Source organism: Bos mutus, chromosome 16 (genome assembly GCF_027580195.1).
Source record: "Bos mutus isolate GX-2022 chromosome 16, NWIPB_WYAK_1.1, whole genome shotgun sequence".
Classification (NCBI taxonomy): domain Eukaryota; kingdom Metazoa; phylum Chordata; class Mammalia; order Artiodactyla; family Bovidae; genus Bos; species Bos mutus.
Window position 1 is genome coordinate 21,855,523 of NC_091632.1, and position 21,456 is coordinate 21,876,978.

At 42.6% G+C, this 21,456-nt stretch overlaps 1 protein-coding gene across 2 annotated transcripts in view; it reads right to left on the reverse strand.

Moving 5' to 3' along the window:
- Window positions 1-21,456, reverse strand: part of LAMC2 (laminin subunit gamma 2) — a 67,449-nt gene that overhangs the window by 39,747 nt on the left and 6,246 nt on the right. For both annotated transcript variants that reach the window (XM_070384823.1, XM_005893080.3), the window contains one exon: window positions 5,065-5,253. In XM_070384823.1, coding sequence (XP_070240924.1) covers window positions 5,065-5,253 — 189 coding nt within the window. The remainder of the gene's footprint in view (window positions 1-5,064; window positions 5,254-21,456) is intronic.

Consider the following 21,456-nt stretch of genomic DNA (forward strand, 5'->3'; position numbering starts at 1 on the left):
CTTACGTCTTGATTAACTTCTCTAGAGAAACCTTCTCTAACTCTTATGTCTATAACATTCAGCCCACTGCTCCCTCAGTCCTTACCCCTGCTTACTGATAACTCCCTCAGCTTGTGTTCCCTGCTGAATTCCCAGTGCCCGAAGCAGAGTCCTAGATGTCTGTTGCATTAATTAGCCCTCAGGAAGGAGGATGTGGTTATTGTGAAAGGAGGAGGAAGCCAAAAGATGAGGTAGAATGTGGTTCACCCACTTGATAATTTCCCTAAGGCTGGCAGTATTATAAATAATACTATATCTGAACTGTGATAACAGGCTATTCATAATCTATAAAGCCAACAGAACACTAACCAGTTGTTCCTTCTTTCTCCTAATCTCTTACTTGACTGTGAACTTTTAATTCACTTATAGATACAAATCAAATCAATGAAGGTGTTTGGCTCTGTGTCTATAGCCGCAGGTGGAACATGAAATAAACTAGTTACATTCACAGTTAGAGTCTGTAAGAGTCTCCGTGTCAACCTTGCAAGGCTTGAAAGGACCCTCAGTGATAAGAACAGAAACTGCCTTTTATGCTCTGTGTGAGACACTGAATTGGGCATTACATATATACATTAGTTCACCGTATTTGTTGGTGAATTAAGAGCTGATAAGATATCAAGTCCATTTGTGGATAATTGGGAGCACTCAGAGGATCAGACAGCTCACACCGGGAGCAGACAGAGAGAAGAGGGGAAGGCACCTTGGGTGGAGATTGAATATCACTGATTAAGCAAAGGGAAAGGGTGATAGGAATGGGAAGAAGTCTCCGAATAGTGGAAGCCAAGGGAGGAGAATTCCAAGGAGGGTTAAGGGAGGAAGAAGATGGAATAGTTTCCAATATCTAAGACAAGAGAGCACTTAAGATGAGAGTGAGAAGAGGCCACTGGGGTTGGCGTTTAGAGACACACAGCAGACGGAGCTCAGAAGGTAAATTCCTGTTTAAATTTATACAATTTAATTATTTAAACATAAATGAGTACATCTGGGACCCAGAAACATGTTTTTTTTGCCTCCATTCAAATTACTGGAAATTATGTTTTTAATTTAAGAAAACTCTCCCCCAGGTCTCCCGCATTGTAGACACACACTTTACCGTCTGAGCTACCAGGGAAGTCCAATTTAAGAAAACTCTCCCTACAATAGTTTTTCAGAAGCAACTCTTACTGGTCCATGGTCTGTAGCCTGCCAGGCTCCCTTGTCCATAGGATTTCCCAGGTAAGAATACTGGAGAGGATTGCCATTTCCTTCTCCAGGGGATCTTCCCAAGTCAGGGATCGAACTTGAGTCTCCTGCACTGGCAGGTGAATCCTTTACCACTGAGCTACCTGGGAAGCCCAAACTAAAGTAAATGAAGCACCTAACTCAATGTCTCCCAAACTAAAATAAATGAAGCACCTAACTCAATGTCTCCCAAACTAAAGTAAGTGAAGCACCTAACTCAATGTCTCCCAAACTAAAATAAATGAAGCACCTAACTCAATGTCTCCCAAACTAAAGTAAAGCAAGTTTATGCCCAAACTAAAATAAATCACCTAAGGTCTCCCAAACTAAAATAAATGAAGCACCTAACTCAATGTCTCACACATAGTAAGTGCTCACAAAAGCAGTTTATGCCTGAATCTTCTAGGTCTCCTTCAAGCCTTGCAAAGTTGACATGGAAACACGTACAGGCTCTTACTATCAACAGGATTGATTTATTTCATGTTCCCAAACTTCCAAAATAATAGCACTGGGTTTTCAAAGTATCTCATTAAAATAAAAACACCTGTCCCAATTCCTATATCACGAGCTACTCTTAGGAATTGTGAACAAATGGGCCTAAAGGATAGATGAAGAAGAGCTTCTTGTTTCAAATGTGTCCCCAAAAAGCACTTCAGGACTTAGGTAGTACTGTCTATATGCATTAGAGGACTCAGGAACATATTCTAAAATGACTGAGAGAGCTTGCTTCCTTTTGAGAATGCTTAAAAAATATAGACACTTGCATTTTTAAATAGCACTATATTATTGTTATCCAATCACTGTATTTAATAATAATTAAATTATTATCTAAGACATGTTTCAAAACAATAACTCAAATGTTATAGTCTGAGTAATTCACTGCATGGCTTGTACATATTTAAAAAAAATAAAATTAAGAGAACAAACCCAATATCATTAATGTCTGTACAGATCTCAAGAATTTAGGTATCAGGGGAGGAAAACACAAACACGCAGTGAGTTTCAAAGTATCCACAGAAAGCTATCAGGGTTACGAGAACTGAGGATAATTCAGCCCCGTTGCTGAGCCCCTAAAATCATCACCTAAAAATAAGTCTAGTTGGTATCTTTAGAAGAAACTGATGTAACTGAATATACAACAAATTCCCTTGGGAAGTTATATTTTGAAAGTGAAAAATACCCTCTGGCTGATGGGGAAACTGAGAAATCACACAGAGAATTAAATTCTTGCTACTGATTTTGTGACCTGTGCAGTCAACAGGTAGCTGGAGATGGCACACAGTGGGGACAGCCCCGGCCACCACCATGCCACTCAGCCCTCGACAAGTCCCATCACCTCCCTCTCTAAGCCTCTGCTACCTCATTGTAAAATGAAAATAATAGCACTGTCTTCATAGGGTTATTTGTGAAGATTAAATTAATTAGTGGATGAAAGTGTTTAGAAAAGTGCCTGGCACAGAGTAAGCGTGTAATTCATGTTAACTATTAATATCATACAAGACATAAATCATCACTGGGCTCCACTGCTTCCTACTGGGTTGTTCACCCGGAGTCCAAGATGTCTATTCCCCCAAAGAAAGGAAAGAACCAGGCTCACTGTTGCTGGGTGGCAACAAACGAGAGTGGAGAAGAAGAGATGGCATGGTAAAGCCTCTTCACCATCTAGCTTCACCACGCAAAGAGACGGCATGGTAAAGCCTCTTCACCATCTAGCTTCACCACATAAAGAGATGGCATGGTAAAGCCTCTTCACCATCTAGCTTCACCACGCAAAGAGACGGCATGGTAAAGCCTCTTCACCATCTAGCTTCACCACGCAGGCTCCTTGTCTACTCCCAGACTAATAGCCTTGTCTTCAGGCCAGGCTTTCCAGCTGAGCCAATTGCATTTCTCATCACATTCACGCTGATTATTTTCCTGGGATGACCCAACTCTAGTGACTCACAACAAAGCCACATCACCTAAGGGGATACGGGCTTGTCAGAGAGGTTAAATGCCCATTAAAGTGAAATCATTTTTCTTTTAATTTTTCTTTGGTTCAGAGGGAGAATTACTAAACCCCAAAGATTCTGGATGCTGAGTCAAAGCCACAAGACTGAGCAAATCTGACTCAAACCATATGGTAGCAGCAAGTCTGGTGAATCTGAGAATGACTGCTGATGTATGGGTCTGTATCACCATGGGGTCACCCCCCGTTTTCGAAGGCTCCCCAACACACGCTACTTGCAAGTCATGGCTGGGCCAAAGCCTGCCCATTTTTAGATTCTTTCAGCTGCTGCTAAGAATCGGCTCCACAGAGTTATACTGAGTCATAAGGCTATACCTTTTTGGTAAATTAACATTGATCACATTATAGTATTAAACACTTTTTGGCAAAGAGAAATAGATATGCCAAGGAAGACAATAGACAAATAAGGTAGCTTTACAAAGTCCCAACTTCAGGGACTTCCCGAGTGGTCAGTGGTTAGGACTCCCCACTTCCACTACAGAGGGCACTGGTTCAATCCCTGGTTGGGGAAATAAGATTCCGTGTACCTCATGGTGTGGCCAAAATAATTGTTTTTAATTTTTTAAGTCCCAAATATTTATCTCTCTCTTCCTCTTTATCTTTATTAACTTGTCTTTACTGTCTGCTCATGACTATGATGGTAAAGAATCTGCCTCAGTGAGGGAGACCCCGGTTCAATCCCTGGGTTAGGAAGAGTCCCTGGAGAAGGGAATGGCTACCCATTCCAGTATTCTTGCCTGGAGAATCCCCATGGACAGAGGAGCCTGGCGGGCCACAGTCCATGGGGTCGAAAAGGGTCAGACAGGACTGAGCAACTAACACTTTCACTTTTCATGATGACCTCAGCAGGACATGTGCATCTGTGTACACATAAACTGCCTATAGTTCTGAGAATACAGCAGTGGGTGATACATTTAGAACAAGAACAACAAAAACAGGCTCTCCTAGGAACCAGCCACCCTACTAGGTCTTCTTATTTATTGTTCTATTTTCTCTTGCTCACCACCCTGTGGAGGATTCTAATCTACCTATTCTGTGTCTGTCTCTTTTATCAGTCTCACTTTATCTTGCCAGCACCCAGCATAGCACCAGAAACAAATCTTTCTAATCTCTTATTTTTGAGAGGCTGGTCAAAGGGATAGTTATGGAAATGAAGAACTATCACCGGAAGAATACAAGCTTCTTTGTGGGTAGCCATTTCCTTCTCCAGGCCAAAGACTCATCTGCTGGGAAAAGTCATCGGGTGCCTCTCTCGGGGCTGGAATTGCAACTAATGGGCCCTGAAGACCACAGCTAGTTCCTACAACCTAGCCTTAAGAGAAAACATATCTCCTTTCAGATTGAAATTGCTAAAAAAAAACACCAGTGTCTAGTAGATTCCCAGTTGTTCTAGAAATTTTTAAATAAACTTTATTTTTAGAATTATATGTTCATATGTTGAAAGGAAATTATTAGTTTTGCCATATATTTTTCTGTTCTGTTTGTTTACTTTTGGCTGTGCCATGGGGTACCTTAGTTCCTAGTCCAGGGATCGAACCTGTGCCCATGCATTGGGAGTACTGTGGAGTCTTAACCACCGGACCAACTGGGAAGTGTCTATTCAAGAAAACTGAACATCTGCCTCTTGGTCTGCTCTCTCTCTCTTTTCCCCTGCTTCCCTCCCTCCCCATTGTCTCCCCTCCCCCTCCCTCCCTTTCCCTATTCTCTCCCCTCCCCCTCCCTCCCTCCCCCCATTCTCCCCCCTCCCCCTCTCTCCCCATTCTCTCCCCCCAATTTCCCCCCTTTTATCGGACTACCTTTGGAGTTGCAGTTGCAGGGCAAACAGCGGTCTCTCTCCCTGTGTCGGTAAAATCCTTCCTTGCACCTCTCACAGTGAATGCCACCAGTGTTGTCGCTGCAGTGGAGGCAGCGGAATCCATTTCCTGTCAGTCTGTGAAGTTCCTGATCAAAGATGCATTGCCTGGACTTCCCATTGCAATCACAGACTAGGGATTAGGGGGGAAAAAAGAAGACATCGTCAGCAGAAAACAAGTTGGGGCAATTCTCCTAGGTGTTTTATTATTATTATTAATAAAAATGATGCCCAGGGTACTACATACTAGTTTAAACTGCTCGGTAGCAAAAGGTAACGGGGTGAAATTGGCTGCACGACGATGGAGGGAGTTCTCGGTTTACCTAAAGGAAGCGTTGCTGGAGGAGTGTTGCCTTGGAGAACACAAAACGACGTGCAGTCAGGGTTGCAAGACTGCCAGACCCCTCAAGACAAACCAAAGCTCTAACATTATGTATTTTTATGTGAAAAGTCCTGATTTAAATATATGCAAGGAATTCATCTCTAAAATTCTGTGAAACCCCACAGTACAAGTCTATGGGCTGGAGAAGACCTGAGGACCGCCAGGATGTGCACTCTGGCACGACTGTGAAACAGCTGAAGGTGTTATCTGTTCAAGACCTATAGCATCTGTCCTTCCAGTGATGGTCAAGGAGCTAATTTTTTTTTAATTTACTTTATTGAAACACAGCGATTTGCAGTGTTATATTAATTCCTGGTGTTCAGCAAAGTGATTCAGTTATACATACATATATACATTCTTCTTCATATCCCTTATTATGGTTTATTACAGGATATTGAATAAGTTCCTTGTGCTATGAGTAGGACCTTGTTTATCCACCGTATATGTAACAGTTTGCATCTGCTAATCCCAAACTCCCGATCCTTCCCTCCCCAACCCAGCCCCCTTGGCAACCACAAATCTGTTCTCTACGCCTGTGAGTCTGTTTCTGTTTCATGGATAAGCTCATTTGTGCCACATTTTAGATTCCACACATAAGTGATATCATATAGTATTTGTCTTTCTCCTTCTGACCGACTTCACTCAGCACGATAATCCTAGGACCATCTGTGTTGCTGCAAATGGCATCATTTCATTCTTTTTGTGGCTGAGTAGTGTTCCATTGTGTGTGTGTGGATCACGTCTTCTTTATCCATTCATCTCTCGACCCACATTTAGGTGGTTTCCATGTCTTGACTACTGTGAATAGTCCTGCCATGAACACAGGGGTGCATCTATCTTTTTAAATTACAGTTTTGTCTCGGTATATGCCCAGGAACAGGATTGTTGGATCACGTAGCTACTTCAGTTTTTTGAGGAACCTCCATTCTGTTTCCCAAAGAGGCTGCACCAATTTATACTCCCACCAACAATGTAGGAGGGTTCCCTGTGCTTGAGGAGCTAATAGGACTATCTGGACAGGTATTTCCTCCCCTCTCACTGTGCCATAAGGGTCTCTCCCAAAGCCAGGACTCAAAAAGAACCACAGTCCCATTAAGAAGGACTTTCCCCAGGTTTCTAGGAAAGTTTACGTTATGCATGTTCCAAAGAGACTCGTGGGGTGACTAACATGTCCATGCGGGACCGAAACAGCCCATGAGTTAACAGGGGAAATCCTTAGTGTTGTACCTGGCACACAGCAGACCCCCAGCAAATATTTCAGCCACGGTTTGGAAAAGATGATGAGCCTTGGGGTAAAAAGAATGGTATCAAGTACCAGTTCTGCTAGTTCCTCAGGCAATCACTTCAACTCTCTGAGTCTTTTTTCTTTTATAAACGTAGACTGCATTTTCTACCTCCCTGGATTGTCGAAAGGATTCTACTGACAAAAGAAGATCAAGTCCTTGGTCTATGCTATTTCACCCCTCACTCACAGGAGAGAGGTATTGCCTCAGATGAGAAAAATGCAGCTTACAAAAGTTAAGTAACTTGACCCAGTGGAAAGCTGGGATTTGAACCTCTGGCTGTTGCCAAAACCCACTTTCTTTCCCCCAGAGACACTGTCTCTGTTGGCCGTGCGACCCTAGTGAGAACTTGTCTCTGGCAATGCCCAGGGCCGTGACTTAACCCTGGGGACTCATTTTAAAAGTCAGCAAATGTACCAACAGATACAGAGCAGCTGCCCGTGCAGGCCTTGGCAGCTCTGACGGAACAAAGGTGGCCAAGGTGGCTGAGTACAGCCGCTGACCTTCGTGAGGGACTTCTTTGCAGTAACTCCTAAAACTCATTCTCTTACTCCTGTGGCTGCCCCTAATCTGAGCAAAGTCAAGAACCTATCCAGAGACCAGTATGTTTCTGGGATTTTACATTCAGCAGCTCAGTGAATTCTTGCAATAACACTTTAACATGGGTTTAATAATTTTCATTCAACAGATGAAGAAATGAATGCATAGAGGGGGTGGGTGTCTCACCTCAGCTGACACAGCCAAGTGGCAAGGGTGTAAATGCTCCCAGGTGTGTCCAATCACAAAGCTCTAGCCTTTCCATGTTACTCTTGCGTCTAAGGCTCTGGTCTGCTCCTGTGTGTAGGTATTCTTTCTGTGACTCCCTCATGGAAAGTTATTCAGCCTCTTCTCCAGTTCTTCCTAATCTGGCAAGATGTCCCATCCCTCCTGAGACAGCTCTGGTTGTTACACATTATTTTTATGCAATTTTATTTTTTAAACTATCATTTTTTTAATTGTTTCCCCTCCTTTTCTCACTCATCTGATATTTTATTTATTTTTGGCTGCACTGGGTCTGCATCGCTGTGCCCAGGCTTTCTCTACTTGCAGTGAGCATGGGCTTCTCATTGTGGTGCGTCTCTTATTGCAGAGCACAGGCTCAGAGGCTGTGGCGCATGGGCTTAGTTGCTCCGAGGCATGTGGGATCTTCCCAGACCAGGGATGGAACTCATGTCCCCTGCATTGGCAGCAGATTCTTATCCACTGAGCCACCAGGATGTCCCTGCAATTTTAAATGTGCCTCTGTCCCTATAATTTTATCATGCATTCTGTTCTTCTGTGGAAAACAACAACACATACACAGACACACCTACTCTCTTCTCTATTTATTGACTCATCAGACATTTCTCACATTTACATTTATAAGGCGCTGCATTAGCCAAGCCCTTGAGTATCTGAAGATAGGACCATCTTCATCTTTAGCCTTCTCTTCTTCAGGTTAAGCTGAAGATCTGTCACCTCCAGAACTTTCAACCATTTCCCAAGTCACGATTTCTAGGTTCATCTTGACTCCCTTCCTAGGAACAAACTCTCATTTTCACTGCTGCTGCTGCTGCTGCTAAGTCGCTTCAGCCATGTCCAACTCTGTGCGACCCCATAGACAGCAGCCCATCAGGCTCCCCCGTCCCTGGGATTCTCCAGGCAAGAACACTGGAGTGGGTTGCCATTTCCTTCTCCACTCATTTTCACTACCTTTCTTTAAATGACCAGAATTTATTACAGCTCTTCAAATGTGGTTTGAACAGCTTAGCTTACAGCAGGACCAGATATTATAATTCCACAGATGAGCCTAACATTTCACTAAACTCACAGCCCATGAAGTTTGCATTCAGTTCAGACTCCCAGGGCTTTTTCACAGAACTGATGCCAAGCCGAATCTTTCCCAACGAATGTTTGTGTAACGGATTTTTCTGGATCTCCAACAGATGTGCCACACAGCTGCCATGTGCTGTGAAATTTCTGCCGAGCAGCTCATTAGGCACGAACAAGAGCTAAATCCACCAGCCAATGATCCTTGTGAGGCTGTCCAGTTGGATCCCACACTGAGCCAGTGCCCTCCCTGCCCTGGATGACCTTTGTGAACAATCTCGAAATAATTTCAAACGTCTCATTGCTTTTTTTTTTTCCTGCTTTTTGTGTGGTCTCTGTTTTCTTTTTTGTATTTATTTTATGTTTATTCTGTTTATTTATTTGTCTGCGCTGGGTCTTGCAGGACCTTCGATCTTTGTTGCAGCATTCGAGCTTCTAGTTGCAGTTTGTGGGATCTACTCCCTGACCAAGACTCAGCTGCATTGGGAGCGTGGAGTCTTAGCCACCCGGACCACCAGGGAAGTCTTTTTTCATTCAAAACAAACTTTTTGCTGGTAGAAGTTAATTTCATTAGGAAGTGATGTATATTTAGAGCATTATTTTAAAAATAGAAAACCCCCTTATCTTTTTTTAACCATTTCCCTTTCCTTCTGTCCCTTCTGCTTTAAAGCTCTGTTATGAAAGAAATGATGTTCTTCCTTTAAAATTCACAGCTTTCGATGGAGATGCTTTCATATAATTCCAATACAGGAGGCCTTTAGGCAGCATTTCTCCACTCTGGAACTCTGCGGCAAACCTATTGTGAGCTACCCTGCTCTCTCTTAGTTGGGCTTCTCTTTAAGCCCAGGGTTAGGTACGTTTCCCAGGTGGCACAGTGGTAAAGAATTCGCCTGCCAATGCAGGAAACACAGGAGACATGGGTTCAGTGATTCCCTGGAGTAGAGGAAATAGCAACCCACTCCAGTATTCTTGCCTGGAGAATTCCACGGACAGAGGAGCTTAACGGGCTATAGTCCACGGAGCCACAAAAAGTCAGATGTGACTGGGCACACACACCTATAATACATTTTAAAACAAGAGGAAACTCTAAAAATGTTTTTTTATTATACTTCCTTTTTTATGTTTAGCCTTGTTCAGCTTTAAATCTGTTATAGAATTTTTTTTTTTTTTGAAATCTACTTGCTATTCTTCTAAATTTGGGGCCAGCTGTAAATTTTGTAACTATATTGCCTAGTTTCCATCAGGGAGCCTTGACACAAAAGCCAGTGATACAAGTATAAAGAGGGGGTCCTGGACATGTCCTGGGTCCATTGGGAATAATTTGTCAAATCCTTTCATCCAACAAATATAGACTGAGCATCTATGTGCCATACCCTGTTTTCAGGAATTTAGCGGTAGCCAGAAACCAACAGATGGGACTACCCTGGTGATCCAGTAGTTAAGAATCTGCCTGCCAATGCAGGGGACATGGGTTCCATCGCTGGTCCTGGAAGAGCCCACATGTTGTGGAGCAACTAAGCCCACGCAACACAACTACTGAGCCTGTGTTCTGCAAGAGAAGCTACTGCAATGAGAAGCCCAGGCACAGAAATGAAGAGTGGCCCCGGCTCACTGCAACTAGAGAAAGCCCACATGCAACAATGAAGACCCTGCACAGCCATAAATAAATAAAATTTTTTAAAAAACCAATAGCTGTCCAAGACTTCATGGAGTTTTCGTGATACTTAGAGGAAAAGACATACATTTCATCCATTCATTTAGTAAGTATCACTTCACATCTAACAGGGGCACTGCCCTGGTGCTCGGACACTGGGCTTTGTGAGCCAGCAAGATTTCAATAAAGGGAATCATAAGTTTTATATGGGCTTCCCTGGTGGCTCAGCCAGTAAAGAATCTGCCTGCAATGCAGGAGACCTTGGTTCAATCCCTGGGTTGGGAAGATCCGCTGGAGAAGGAAATGGCAATCCACTCTAGCATTCTTGCCTGGAGAATTCCAAGTAAGATATTAAATATACACTTATTTGAGATATATTGGGCTTTGTCACATACACATCTTGGACATGTCCTTTGTCGCATACATATCATGTTATCATGGTTTTCCTCATTCTATCGTGGACAGGCATAGGTCCAGGATCTGGCATTAAACTATTACTGTATCAGAAAATACAGAAACAAATCAGACTCTGACCCTGAACAGACCTGAAGACATATAGGGTCTAGAAATTAAGAGTGGCAGAATCTTTCTCCTTGTCTCACTGATTCTGTATCACAGGAATCAGGTCCTACCCACTACCCTTATTTGACTATTCATTTCTATGGTACTCTTTCCAAATTAGGGACATCTTTTCAAGGTTTTGACTTCCCTGGTGGCTCAGACAGTAAAGCATCTGCCTACACTGGAGGTGACCCAGGTTCGATTCCTGGGTGGGGAAGATCCTCTAGAGAAGGAAATGGCAACCCACTCCAGTACTCTTGCCTGGAAAATCCCATGGACTGAGGAGCCTGGTAAGCTACAGTCCATGGGGTCGCAAAGAGTTGGACATGACTGAGTGATTTCACTTCACTTTCAAGGTTTTGTCCTGTCCCCTCACCATCCCCTCACTCCACCAGCCTAAATCCTTGCCCTGTCAGCAGGGATGCTCCTCAGGAGCTAAAGAAAGGAGACTCAGCAAGTTCACCTCAAGTTCCGCAGAAGCCCCACAGAAACCAAACATGCCACTCAGACTTTTTTGTATTTCTCTCAGTCTAGGAAAACGTGGGTAGTAATTGTGTCTGACTGCAACGTATGCTGCTTCTTTGGCACTTAAGCATTTATTATCATAACAGCTATAATAGCACACCATCGCTGACCCTCAAGGTACTTCTTAGAAAAGCCCGCCAGGCAGCCAGAGGCAGGCTGATCCACCCACCACCCCCCAGGCTCCCCACCAGGAAACACAGTCCAGGAGCTGCAAAGTCTGCAAACAATGCAGCAAGGTGTACAGACCGCCTCGGGCCCACCTAACACTCCCACCCTCACTCAAACACACAACTCCAACCGGTTGGGACAGGAAGCTCGGGGCCAAAGGCTGTTTCCAAGCTGTATCCTTCAAAGAATGAAAGGAAACTGAAAATATTTCCTAGGGTTGTACTGGGGCAAGGTCTTGGAATAATCTGCATCAGGGGCTGCAGTTCATCAAGACCTCATTTTAAATTCTCCAGAGGAAATGTTGAAAGCAATTACGAGAACGGATCAACAATTTGGCATTCCTGTGACCATTTGTATACAAGCAAGTCCTCTTTCTATTGTTCTAAACATAAAAAGCCCGGCTCTGCTTTTCACCAAGCTGATCTAATTTCCACCTTCACATGCTGGACCCTTGTGCTTTTTAGCGCTCTAACAGTAACAACAAAATTTTAAATCCAAACTCCTTTCAAAACCCTCTAGATCTGGCCCTGCTGACCTCTCCATCTTGACCTTGGTCCTCTTTCTATCTCTCGTTCATTGGACTCCAACACATAGACCCTGGCATGCACTAATCCTGGGGTGCACAAGCTATTTCCCTTTAGGCCTTTAGGCTTGCTGTTTCCTTTGCCTGGGCACTACCTGCTCCCACCCTCTCTGAACTCACTCGGCAGAAGAGCAATCTTAGGAACAAAAAAATTAGATGGCATTGGTCCATAGTGATAACCGGTTAAGAGCTTCTCTTTCTGATTGCCCACAGGTCTTCATCTCCATCTCTCTCATGGCACTTATCACTTTCTATCCTGAGTCATCCCTATTTGTGTACATGACTAACATCCTCTATCGCACTTCGCACTTTTGTATCCGAGAAAAGGAATATTACTTGCCATATCAGTAAACAAGCAAGTCACAGTCATTCATCAGAGATTACAGCCCTCCGATGTGGGCCAGTGAACTGTAAAGGAACTCAGGAAGGAGAACACCAGCCATCTAGAAGCCATCAGACTGCAGTCACTCCCTACGCTGAGCCCTAAGGAAAGGGAGCTCAGGATGTGAAAACACAGGATACTGGCCCCAGACAGATGAGGTGCACATCAAAGGAATGGTTTCAGTGAGTCTTGACTCTTGCATCTTTCCATACATAGAAAAGTGCTAAATTCCTTAACACGGGATATCTGGTTTTCTTTAGTTTACAAAAAAAAAAAAAAAAACTTTTGACATTCTGGCTACCTGCCCTTTGTTACAAAATTTCTATATACCTGCTCCTGCCACAAACCCACCCACCTACCCCACCTCCTGGGAGCAGTTCTCTTAGGGTTACTTGAGATGCTGCCTCCTGGGCTTAAGTTCCAAAAGATTCCACCAAATAAAACATAACTCTCAACTTATAGGTTGCGTGTACTTTTTTCAGTCAACATAGCCCATCGTACCTAGTACAGGGCTTGCAACTGTGACTGTTAAAGGAAAGGCTGGCTGAAAGGAAGGATGGATGGAAGCACAGACAGAAGGAAGGAAAGAAGGAAGGCGATCTGATTCTAAGAAAAGCCAAACAAGAACCGGAACATAGAGAAATTTCTCAGGACTCTAGGGACCCAGTATGAAATTTTCTCAACATTAATACATAAAGTTTTCATTGTTTACATATAAGGCATTCAGTGTAAAAAAAAAAGTTAATGTTTGTACCCCCAAAAATAAAAACTATGGGGAAATGAGAACAGCATGAATTGCGAGAGGAACGTGATACTTTTGTTAGAAGGAGCGTATGAGACTTCCGGGTTGCTGCTTTCATTGGACGAACCATTTCAGCGCCAGGATGTCCCGACCTCTGCGTGTGAGCCTGAAGCTGCCATTGCAAAGGGCAGCACGCCTAGGACTGCGTGCAAGGAGGGGCAGGGGCGAGGCAGGTGTGAGACCATGAGATCAGTTTGCCGCCACCAGGCAGTCTTGACAGGCAGTGTACTTGGCCCCTGTGCGGGACTATCTCAGGAGCTAGGAATCTGAGCGTCATGTTTGAACCTGACAGAGTGTGCTGGCTCCTGTTACGTAGAGCCTTGCTGCTCTTGTTGCCATTTCAGCTGCTAAGAGCACTAATACTGAATCACTTAAACAGCAGCAAGTTTAGAATAAGTGACCTGGAATCTCCTGGGGATAAGTCCACATATAAACCGCTTAAGGATGGTGCTTAATTCTCTTCCTAATTTAGAGGATTAGACAGGTATGTGCCTTGTTTCCTTTCTTGTATTTTCTGTCTCTCATTCCCTTTCTGAGACATCGAATCTTTTCTTCTGCTTCCTTGTTGAAACTCTCTTCCCTTGGATACTATGATGCCATATTGCCAGGTTCCTCTTGGCTTCTCACCTCTTCCCTTACCCATTCAAGTCTTTGTGGGATCCTCTCCTTGCCCCAACTCTAAGTGTTGGTGCTTCTCATGTCTCAGGCCTGAGCCTCCATGCCTCTCATGATAGAACTCTAGAACTCTCTCATCCAAGCCAAGGACTTCAATAACCACAACAGGTGTGGACATACCAAGATACTTCCCTGGCCCAGAATACCTTCTCAGTTTTAGATCCTCATGTCCAGCCATGCACTTTACATGTTCAACTGGTTGTCTCAAAAGCTCTTCACACAAAGCATATAAAAACTCAATTTATAAATAATACTGCAATGAACTTTGGGGTGCATGTGTCTTTTTGAATTATGGCTTTCTTAGGGTATACGCCCAATAGTGGGCCTGCTAGGTCACATGGTAGTTCTATTTTTAGTTTTGTAAGGAACTTCCATATCGTTCTCCAAAGGAAGCAATCTAAATGTCCATTGACAGATGAATAAAGAAGATGTGGTACACATATGCTAGGGAATATTACTCAGCCATAAAAAGGAATGATATCGGGTCATTTTTAGAGACAAATACGGACCTAGAGTCTGTCACACAGAGTGAAGTAAGTCAGAAAAGCAAATATCGTACATTCACACATATGTGTGCAATCTAGAAAAACGGTACCTCTTTTCAGGGCAGGAATAGAGATGTAGACATAGGGAATGGACATGTGGACTGGGTGGAGGGGACGGGAGGATGGGATGAGTTGGGAGAGTGGAATTGACATATATGCACTATCGTGTATAAAACAGACAGCTAACGGGAACCTGCTCAGGGAGCTCAGCTCAGTGCGCTGTGATGACCTAGAGGGGTGGGATGGGAGGGCAGTGAGAGAAAGGTCCAAGACGGAGGGGATATATGTATATATACATACAGATGATTCATTTGTTTGTACAGCAGAAACCAACACAACATTGTGAAGCAACTATATCACAATAAAAAAAAATTATAAAAAAAAAACCACCAAACTTTTGTCATCCCTTCAAGTCACAAAGCTGAGAGCTATCCTTATAGGGTCTCCATCTTCTTCATTTGCCTATATTCTATTCAATGGCCAATCGTATTGATATAATCCTCTAAACAGCTCAAGCCCATCCAAATCTAGCTCCACGACAGCCACCCAAGACCAAATCCCAGTTGTCTCTTGTTGGCATAGCTTCCTAACTGAATCCTCTGCAACTTCTCTTGCCTCCCTCCACTCAGTATAGTCAGAAAAGCTTTTTCAAATACAAATTTTACCAATATCTCCCTGTGAGATATTTACCAACATCTCTCCTCTATAATGCCTTTTTTAAAATTTTTAGATAAAGACAAGAACTCCTAAACATTGCTTACAAAGACTTCCACTGTCTAATCCTATCTACTTTTCCAGCCTAACTTCATCTCTCTCCCATTCATTTCACTTATATTTCACTTTATGTTTTTACTTCCTCTGCTTCTTAATATTCTTGCTTTAGAGGAAAAGCATCATAGTGGGCAGACATGAGTTGGGGTTATCAATCCCGACCACCCTCCTCCCTTTTGTTTGTTCAAAGAAATTATGCTAAAAATTCAATCTTAATTTATTATTATTTAGATATCATCCCCTTCCTCTGAGTCAAAGAACTGGCCTCATGTACTGACAACTCTTTTCTGCTCAAAGACAGCAATCACCACCTCTGGGAAGTCAGCTGTAATGAGGCTCTTCATCAAGAAGTCCAAATATAAATAAATAGATAGAAAATGGTGAATAAAAGTAAAGGTGAGAATTGTATACTCACTTTAAAAAGCTGGTAAATGCCTATTTTTAGAGCAAAAACAATTAAAGCGGATGTCCTTTAAGTAGCAATCTATAATAAAGTATTTTTAAAATTATTTTTAAAAATACTCCAATTGCACATTACTTATGAAGTCTGAAGTAAGAAAAACCTGACACATCTATCAGTTTGGTATCAAGGGCATTGGAAGCTATCATCCTATTTGCAAAAATTGAAAGTCTCCATGTCTGTGATACTCAAGATGATGAGTATTTTTATTATAATTTTTAAAAAGATGATAATGAAAATGCTCATATTTTCCAGTTTTAAAATCTTCTACATGAGATTTTTCTTTCCAAGGTTTCATTTGTTTCTCAGCTTGGGTAAATACTTTAAAGCAAAATCTGAATACTTCATAAGTTATTTATTTATTTTTAAATATTCGTTTATTTGGCTGCATTGAGCCTTATTTGCAGCACACGTGATCTGCGTTGTGCCATGAGGGATCTTTTATGACGCTGTGCGGAGTCCTCTCTAGTCGTGAAATGAGAGCTCCAGAATCAGTAGTTGCTACATGACGGGCTTAGGTGTCGTGAGGCATGTGGGATCTTAGTTCCCCAACCAGGGATGGAACCCACGTCCCCTGCATTGGCAGGTGAGTTCTTAACCTCTGGACCACCATGAAGTCTCCATTTCATCCTTTAAAGTGATCTTGAATTTTATGTTTTTATGTGTGACTGCTTCTACTTTTAGCTTCTTCAGGTATGTCGCAATACGTTTTCTACTTAGAATAAGAAAACTGAAAAGGCACTTCCCTCTGTAAGAGCTTTTTAACTGAATTCCGTTCTCTGCCTCGCCTTTGTCACAGCTTCCTTTTATGCCAACGCCGCTGGAACCACTGGTGCTGTAACCTGCCCGATCATTTGTTTTCCAGGACATGTAAATGCCCAAGCAGTACACGTACGCCTGCGATGTGAAGTGCTCTGAGAGGACCGACAGTAGCCAGCGTTCTAATCCCGTGGAAAATTTTGAATGATAGAGTACAGACAAACCTTTTCAGTTCTAAGTGGTCTAGCCACTGAAAGCCAATGAAACTGTTTACCACGTTTTTTCAATAATTAGGGCTTACAAGGAGTCACCTACTTCCATCACAAGTTCATAGCACACTGTTTGTAATCTAGACTTAGAAGTGGCACAGGCGGATATGGATGACTCAGCCAGGGAGGACTAGACCAGGGAGATGTCTTCCCTAACACCCCACCAGGATCCCAGCAGACAATGGGGACAGGGAAAGAGGTCTCAGTGAATAGGAAGGTTGGGGAGGCCAATTTCTGCCTGACTAGCAAAGCTGAGAAGGAAGAGAAAGTTAGGATGCAAAGGATACAGAAGAGGCTCCCTTCTCTTACACATGGTATCTTTAAAGGCTTGACTCCAAGATAACAGGAGTCAGCTACAGGGTGTGATCAGTAGTGATTGCAGCGAGGATTCGGTATGAAAGTTCATCACCCTCTTGTTACTCTACAACCTTCTGACCACAGACATTCCTGCGAAAGTGAGCGTTAGTCGCTCAGTCATGTCTGACTCTTTGCGACCCCATGGACTGTAGCCCACCAGGCTCCTCTGTCCAGGGAATTCTCCAGGCAATAATACTGGACTGGGTAGCCATTCCCTTCTCCAGGAGATCTTCCACACCCAGGGATCGAACCCAGGTGTTCTGCATCACAGGCAGATTCTTTACTATCTGAGCCAATTGCTGCAGGAATGTCTATTTTTCATGAGATCATCAAAGAAAAGCATCCCAATACAGAAAGCACATCTGACTATTACTTAAAGAGCATAGTGTTCTTTCAGCACTTGCTACACGGCCCAGCGAAAGGTGTCATCTGCCCCTTTAAGAAATGGCTGAACTAAAGGACATTAGAGAGTCCACGATAGCTAGAGGTGACCCCTGAAGCGATGAGGACTAAAAGGAAAGAAATCATGTACGAGGACTCTGAATAAAGAAAAATTTCAAAGGAAATTCTGATTTGCACTGAAATGCTTTATGGAGTATACATTAAATGTGGCTTTTCTTTTTCTTTGCTTACATTTGTGTTTTTTTGGCTCCTTAAAAAAAAGTTACCTAATGATTCTTCCTCTTTAAACCTTTCGTTGCTTTCATGAACAAGATATTTTTGTACAAGGAGATTAGCCACAGATTTTTTTGCTATCACTACATTCCTTCACAAAGATACACACATTTAGGTATGTGCATGCTTACCAGGCAGGCACCATTTGAATTCTTAGTTTTGCCAGAAGAACATGGTAACTTGTGTGCATTGTTGTTGTTGCTGTTCAGTCACTAAAGTCATGTCCGACTCTGCAACCCCATGGGCTACCGCATTCCAGGCTTCCCTGTCCTTCACTATCTCTCAGAGCTTGCTCAAATTCATGTCTATTGAGTCAGTGATGCTATCTGACCATCTTATTCATGTACATTACAATGTCGGAAAAGGTATGAAATGCATTTTACAGCACTTTCCTTCAAACTTCATTGCTGAAAAAAAATCCACTTGAAAATAGTGAATTAAAATTGTGGTGCTTAAAGTGAGGACAGTGAATTAAATGGTATTTTAGGAACCCAATCATTTTGATGTATCCACAAAGAGAGGTAACAGTTATTGTAAGAAGAATTTGGACCGTGAAACCTCCAGCAGAAGGTAGGATTGACGTGTCCTACATCCCAGCTCTTAGCAAAGGAAGTGCCTTTCCAGTCTCTTACTCTAATAAGAAAACGTATTGTGATACACCTGAAGAAGCTAAAACTAGAAGCAGCCACACGTAAAACCATAAAATTCAAGATCACTTGAAAGGATGAAATGGGGACTTCCTTGGCGGTCCAGCGGTTAAGACCTTCCTACAAGGAAGATCCAGTGGAATCTTCAAGGAAGATCCTTCCCTGTAGAAGGTCCTACAAGCTCTGGAGCCCTCATGCCACAACTAGAGAGAAGCCCGCACAACGCAACAAAAAGTTCCCACATGACACTGAAGTTCCCACGTGCTGCAACTAAGACGCAATGCAGCCAAATAGATAAATACATAAAAATAAATAATAATGTTACTTGCCATGCCTGGTCAGCTGTGGCCTGGCCTCTGTCCCTGAAGATCTCAGCCTGTGAAGATCCCCTCCTACCATATCCTACGTACAACCCCTCGGAATAGACAAGAGCCACTACTTTGGGTGCCGTTGGATCCACTGGGCTCACAGAGTAAACCGGCCTATCAAGATGAGAGATGATCTTTAAACATTAGAAATCCCCTTTAACCAACAGCAAAATCAGTAGTGACTTGAAAGAACAATAAGTATGTATAAAGCTTAGTGGTCAATGTTCTAGCCATGAAACAGACAGAATCCCGAAAAACTTCAAAACGTATTCTAATAATCTCCAGCCAGGGAGAGAAAGGCTATGGTTTTTCCAGTGGTCATGTATGGATGTGAGAGTTGGACTGTGAAGAAAGCTGAGCGCTGAAGAATTGGTGCTTTTGAATTGTGGTGTTGGAGAAGACTCCTGAGAGTCCCTTGGACTGCAAGGAGATCCAACCAGTCCATTCTAAAGGAGATCAGCCCTGGGTGTTCTTTGGAAGGAATGATGATAAAGCTGAAACTCCAGTACTTTGGCCACCTCATGCGAAGAGCTGACTCATTGGAAAAGACTCTGATGTTGGGAGGGATTGGGGGCAGGAGGAGAAGGGGATGACAGAGGATGAGATGGCTGGATGGCATCACCGACTCGATGGACGTAAGTCTGAGTGAACTCCGGGAGTTGGTGATGGACAGGGAGGTCTGGCGTACTGCGATTCATGGGGTTGCAAAGAGTCGGACACGACTGAGTGACTGAACTGAACTGAGGGAGAGAAAAATAGGCTCTGGACACAACTATGCTTTAATAGATTCCAAACATTGAGAGGTAGGATTTCCCTGACGGTCTGGTGGTTAAGATTCTTGAGCCACTTGGTCAATTACAAGCTATGTGATAAAAACAAACAGAAGAGGAAACCTGGTAATCTGAAATTTGCTCTCTTGTCAGTTCTCCTAGAAACTGGAGTTTGTGCTTGATTTTACCCTGTTGTTCACTGCCATTTTTAAAGGAAAGGCTACTCTAAGGACTCACATCCACAGAGCTCTGAAAGGTCAGGACACTGATGTCCCAGCTAGAAATGTAAGGGATGTTGTTATAATAGATCAAGAGTCCATCAACTCTGAAAATTTATTTAAAAGAAAATTCTTAAAAAGAATGAGAAATAAGCCATGGAGGTATCTTGTTAAAGAACATTAAACTAGGACTGAAATCCGGTCCTGTTACTAACTGCCCGGCTCTGGTCAAGGCAATCACTTTCCTGTGATTTTCCAATCTATAAATGAGGGTCACATGTCCTGGAGCCCAGCTCTGCTCTAGCCAGTGATGATGATCTGGACAGTCACTTTGTCTCCCTGAGTGTCCTTTTCCTTAACTTTAAAGGAGAGGCTACGGTAGAGAACCCTTAAGAGTCATTCTCACTTAGGTCCATGATGCTGTTAATAAAAGAAGAAAGTGGTGAAACGTGCAAACCTTCTCATAACAAATGCCCAATATAGGTACAGCTGAAGATATGATCATTTTTCCAATGTTTAAGTTAATATGGGAAATGACCTAGCTGCAATTTTATTTTTTCTAGGATGTGAAGATCCATATTCACACAATGAAAGAAAATAAAATCTGGAAAAGAAACAGTCAGGTTTCTGTAAAGAGGTCAACAAAACTGAAGAAGTCCAGGATACATATGTGTTTGCCCAATTGACTTCCACCTGCTTCTGATAGAGAGAAGTCCTCACATTGATCAGTGCTGGAAAAAGAGCCATTCTTTCCTTCTTTTATGACATAAGGAAGCCCATGTTTGTTGGGGAGGCACGTATACAGACGTACAGTCACCCACAGACACAAAAAAAGACTCAGCTTCTGGCTTTGGGTGTGGCTCAAATATTACATCATATACCTGGGAATTATATTAGAACACAGCTCAGTATGATTCAGTAATCTATTTGGTCTAATTTGTGACTAGAGTATTCTAGAATCTATGGTGTTATTTCTACACTGGTCTATAATAGATTGCTAAATCTTGTAGTGGCAAATTTCTCTAGGAGAAAAAAAAAAAGTCAAAATAGTTCAGCCACTAAGAACTTAAATGGGAAAAAATGTTCCCAGGATGGCCTCAGCATCTTGATTTCATGCTCCTGACTTTCCCATAAACACTGATCACAAATCAACATTCTTCCTCAGCTTCTTGGGTCAGTGGAGTTAAACCAGTGGCTCCCCCAGTTCGGAACACTCAGAATTTAAACCTACATGGGAATACACTCCAATGCATTTCTATATGCCAATTTATTATACATACTTGAATATAAGATGAATATAAGGCCACATTTAAGTCTTTTCAAAATCTCTGTTATACAGCACTTTCTCAATTGTTTTATTTTTAAAATAAAGTATTATTTGGGGAAGACATGTTAACCTGAAATGACCTCAACCAATGTTTCAGATAATTTTTAAATAAGAAAGAGGCCAAGCTATCAAACACAATTCTCCTAATAGTTCATCATCTCACAATTGCGAGCGCCTGAAAGTTATCCTAAGTAAGCCTTTTGAGATGATTATGCTATGATGATCACAATGAGTGCTTCGGGATAGGTTTTAAATCTTTTTCATGTCTTCTGAAAATGGCATACTTTTCAGTGACAGCAGCAAAAGA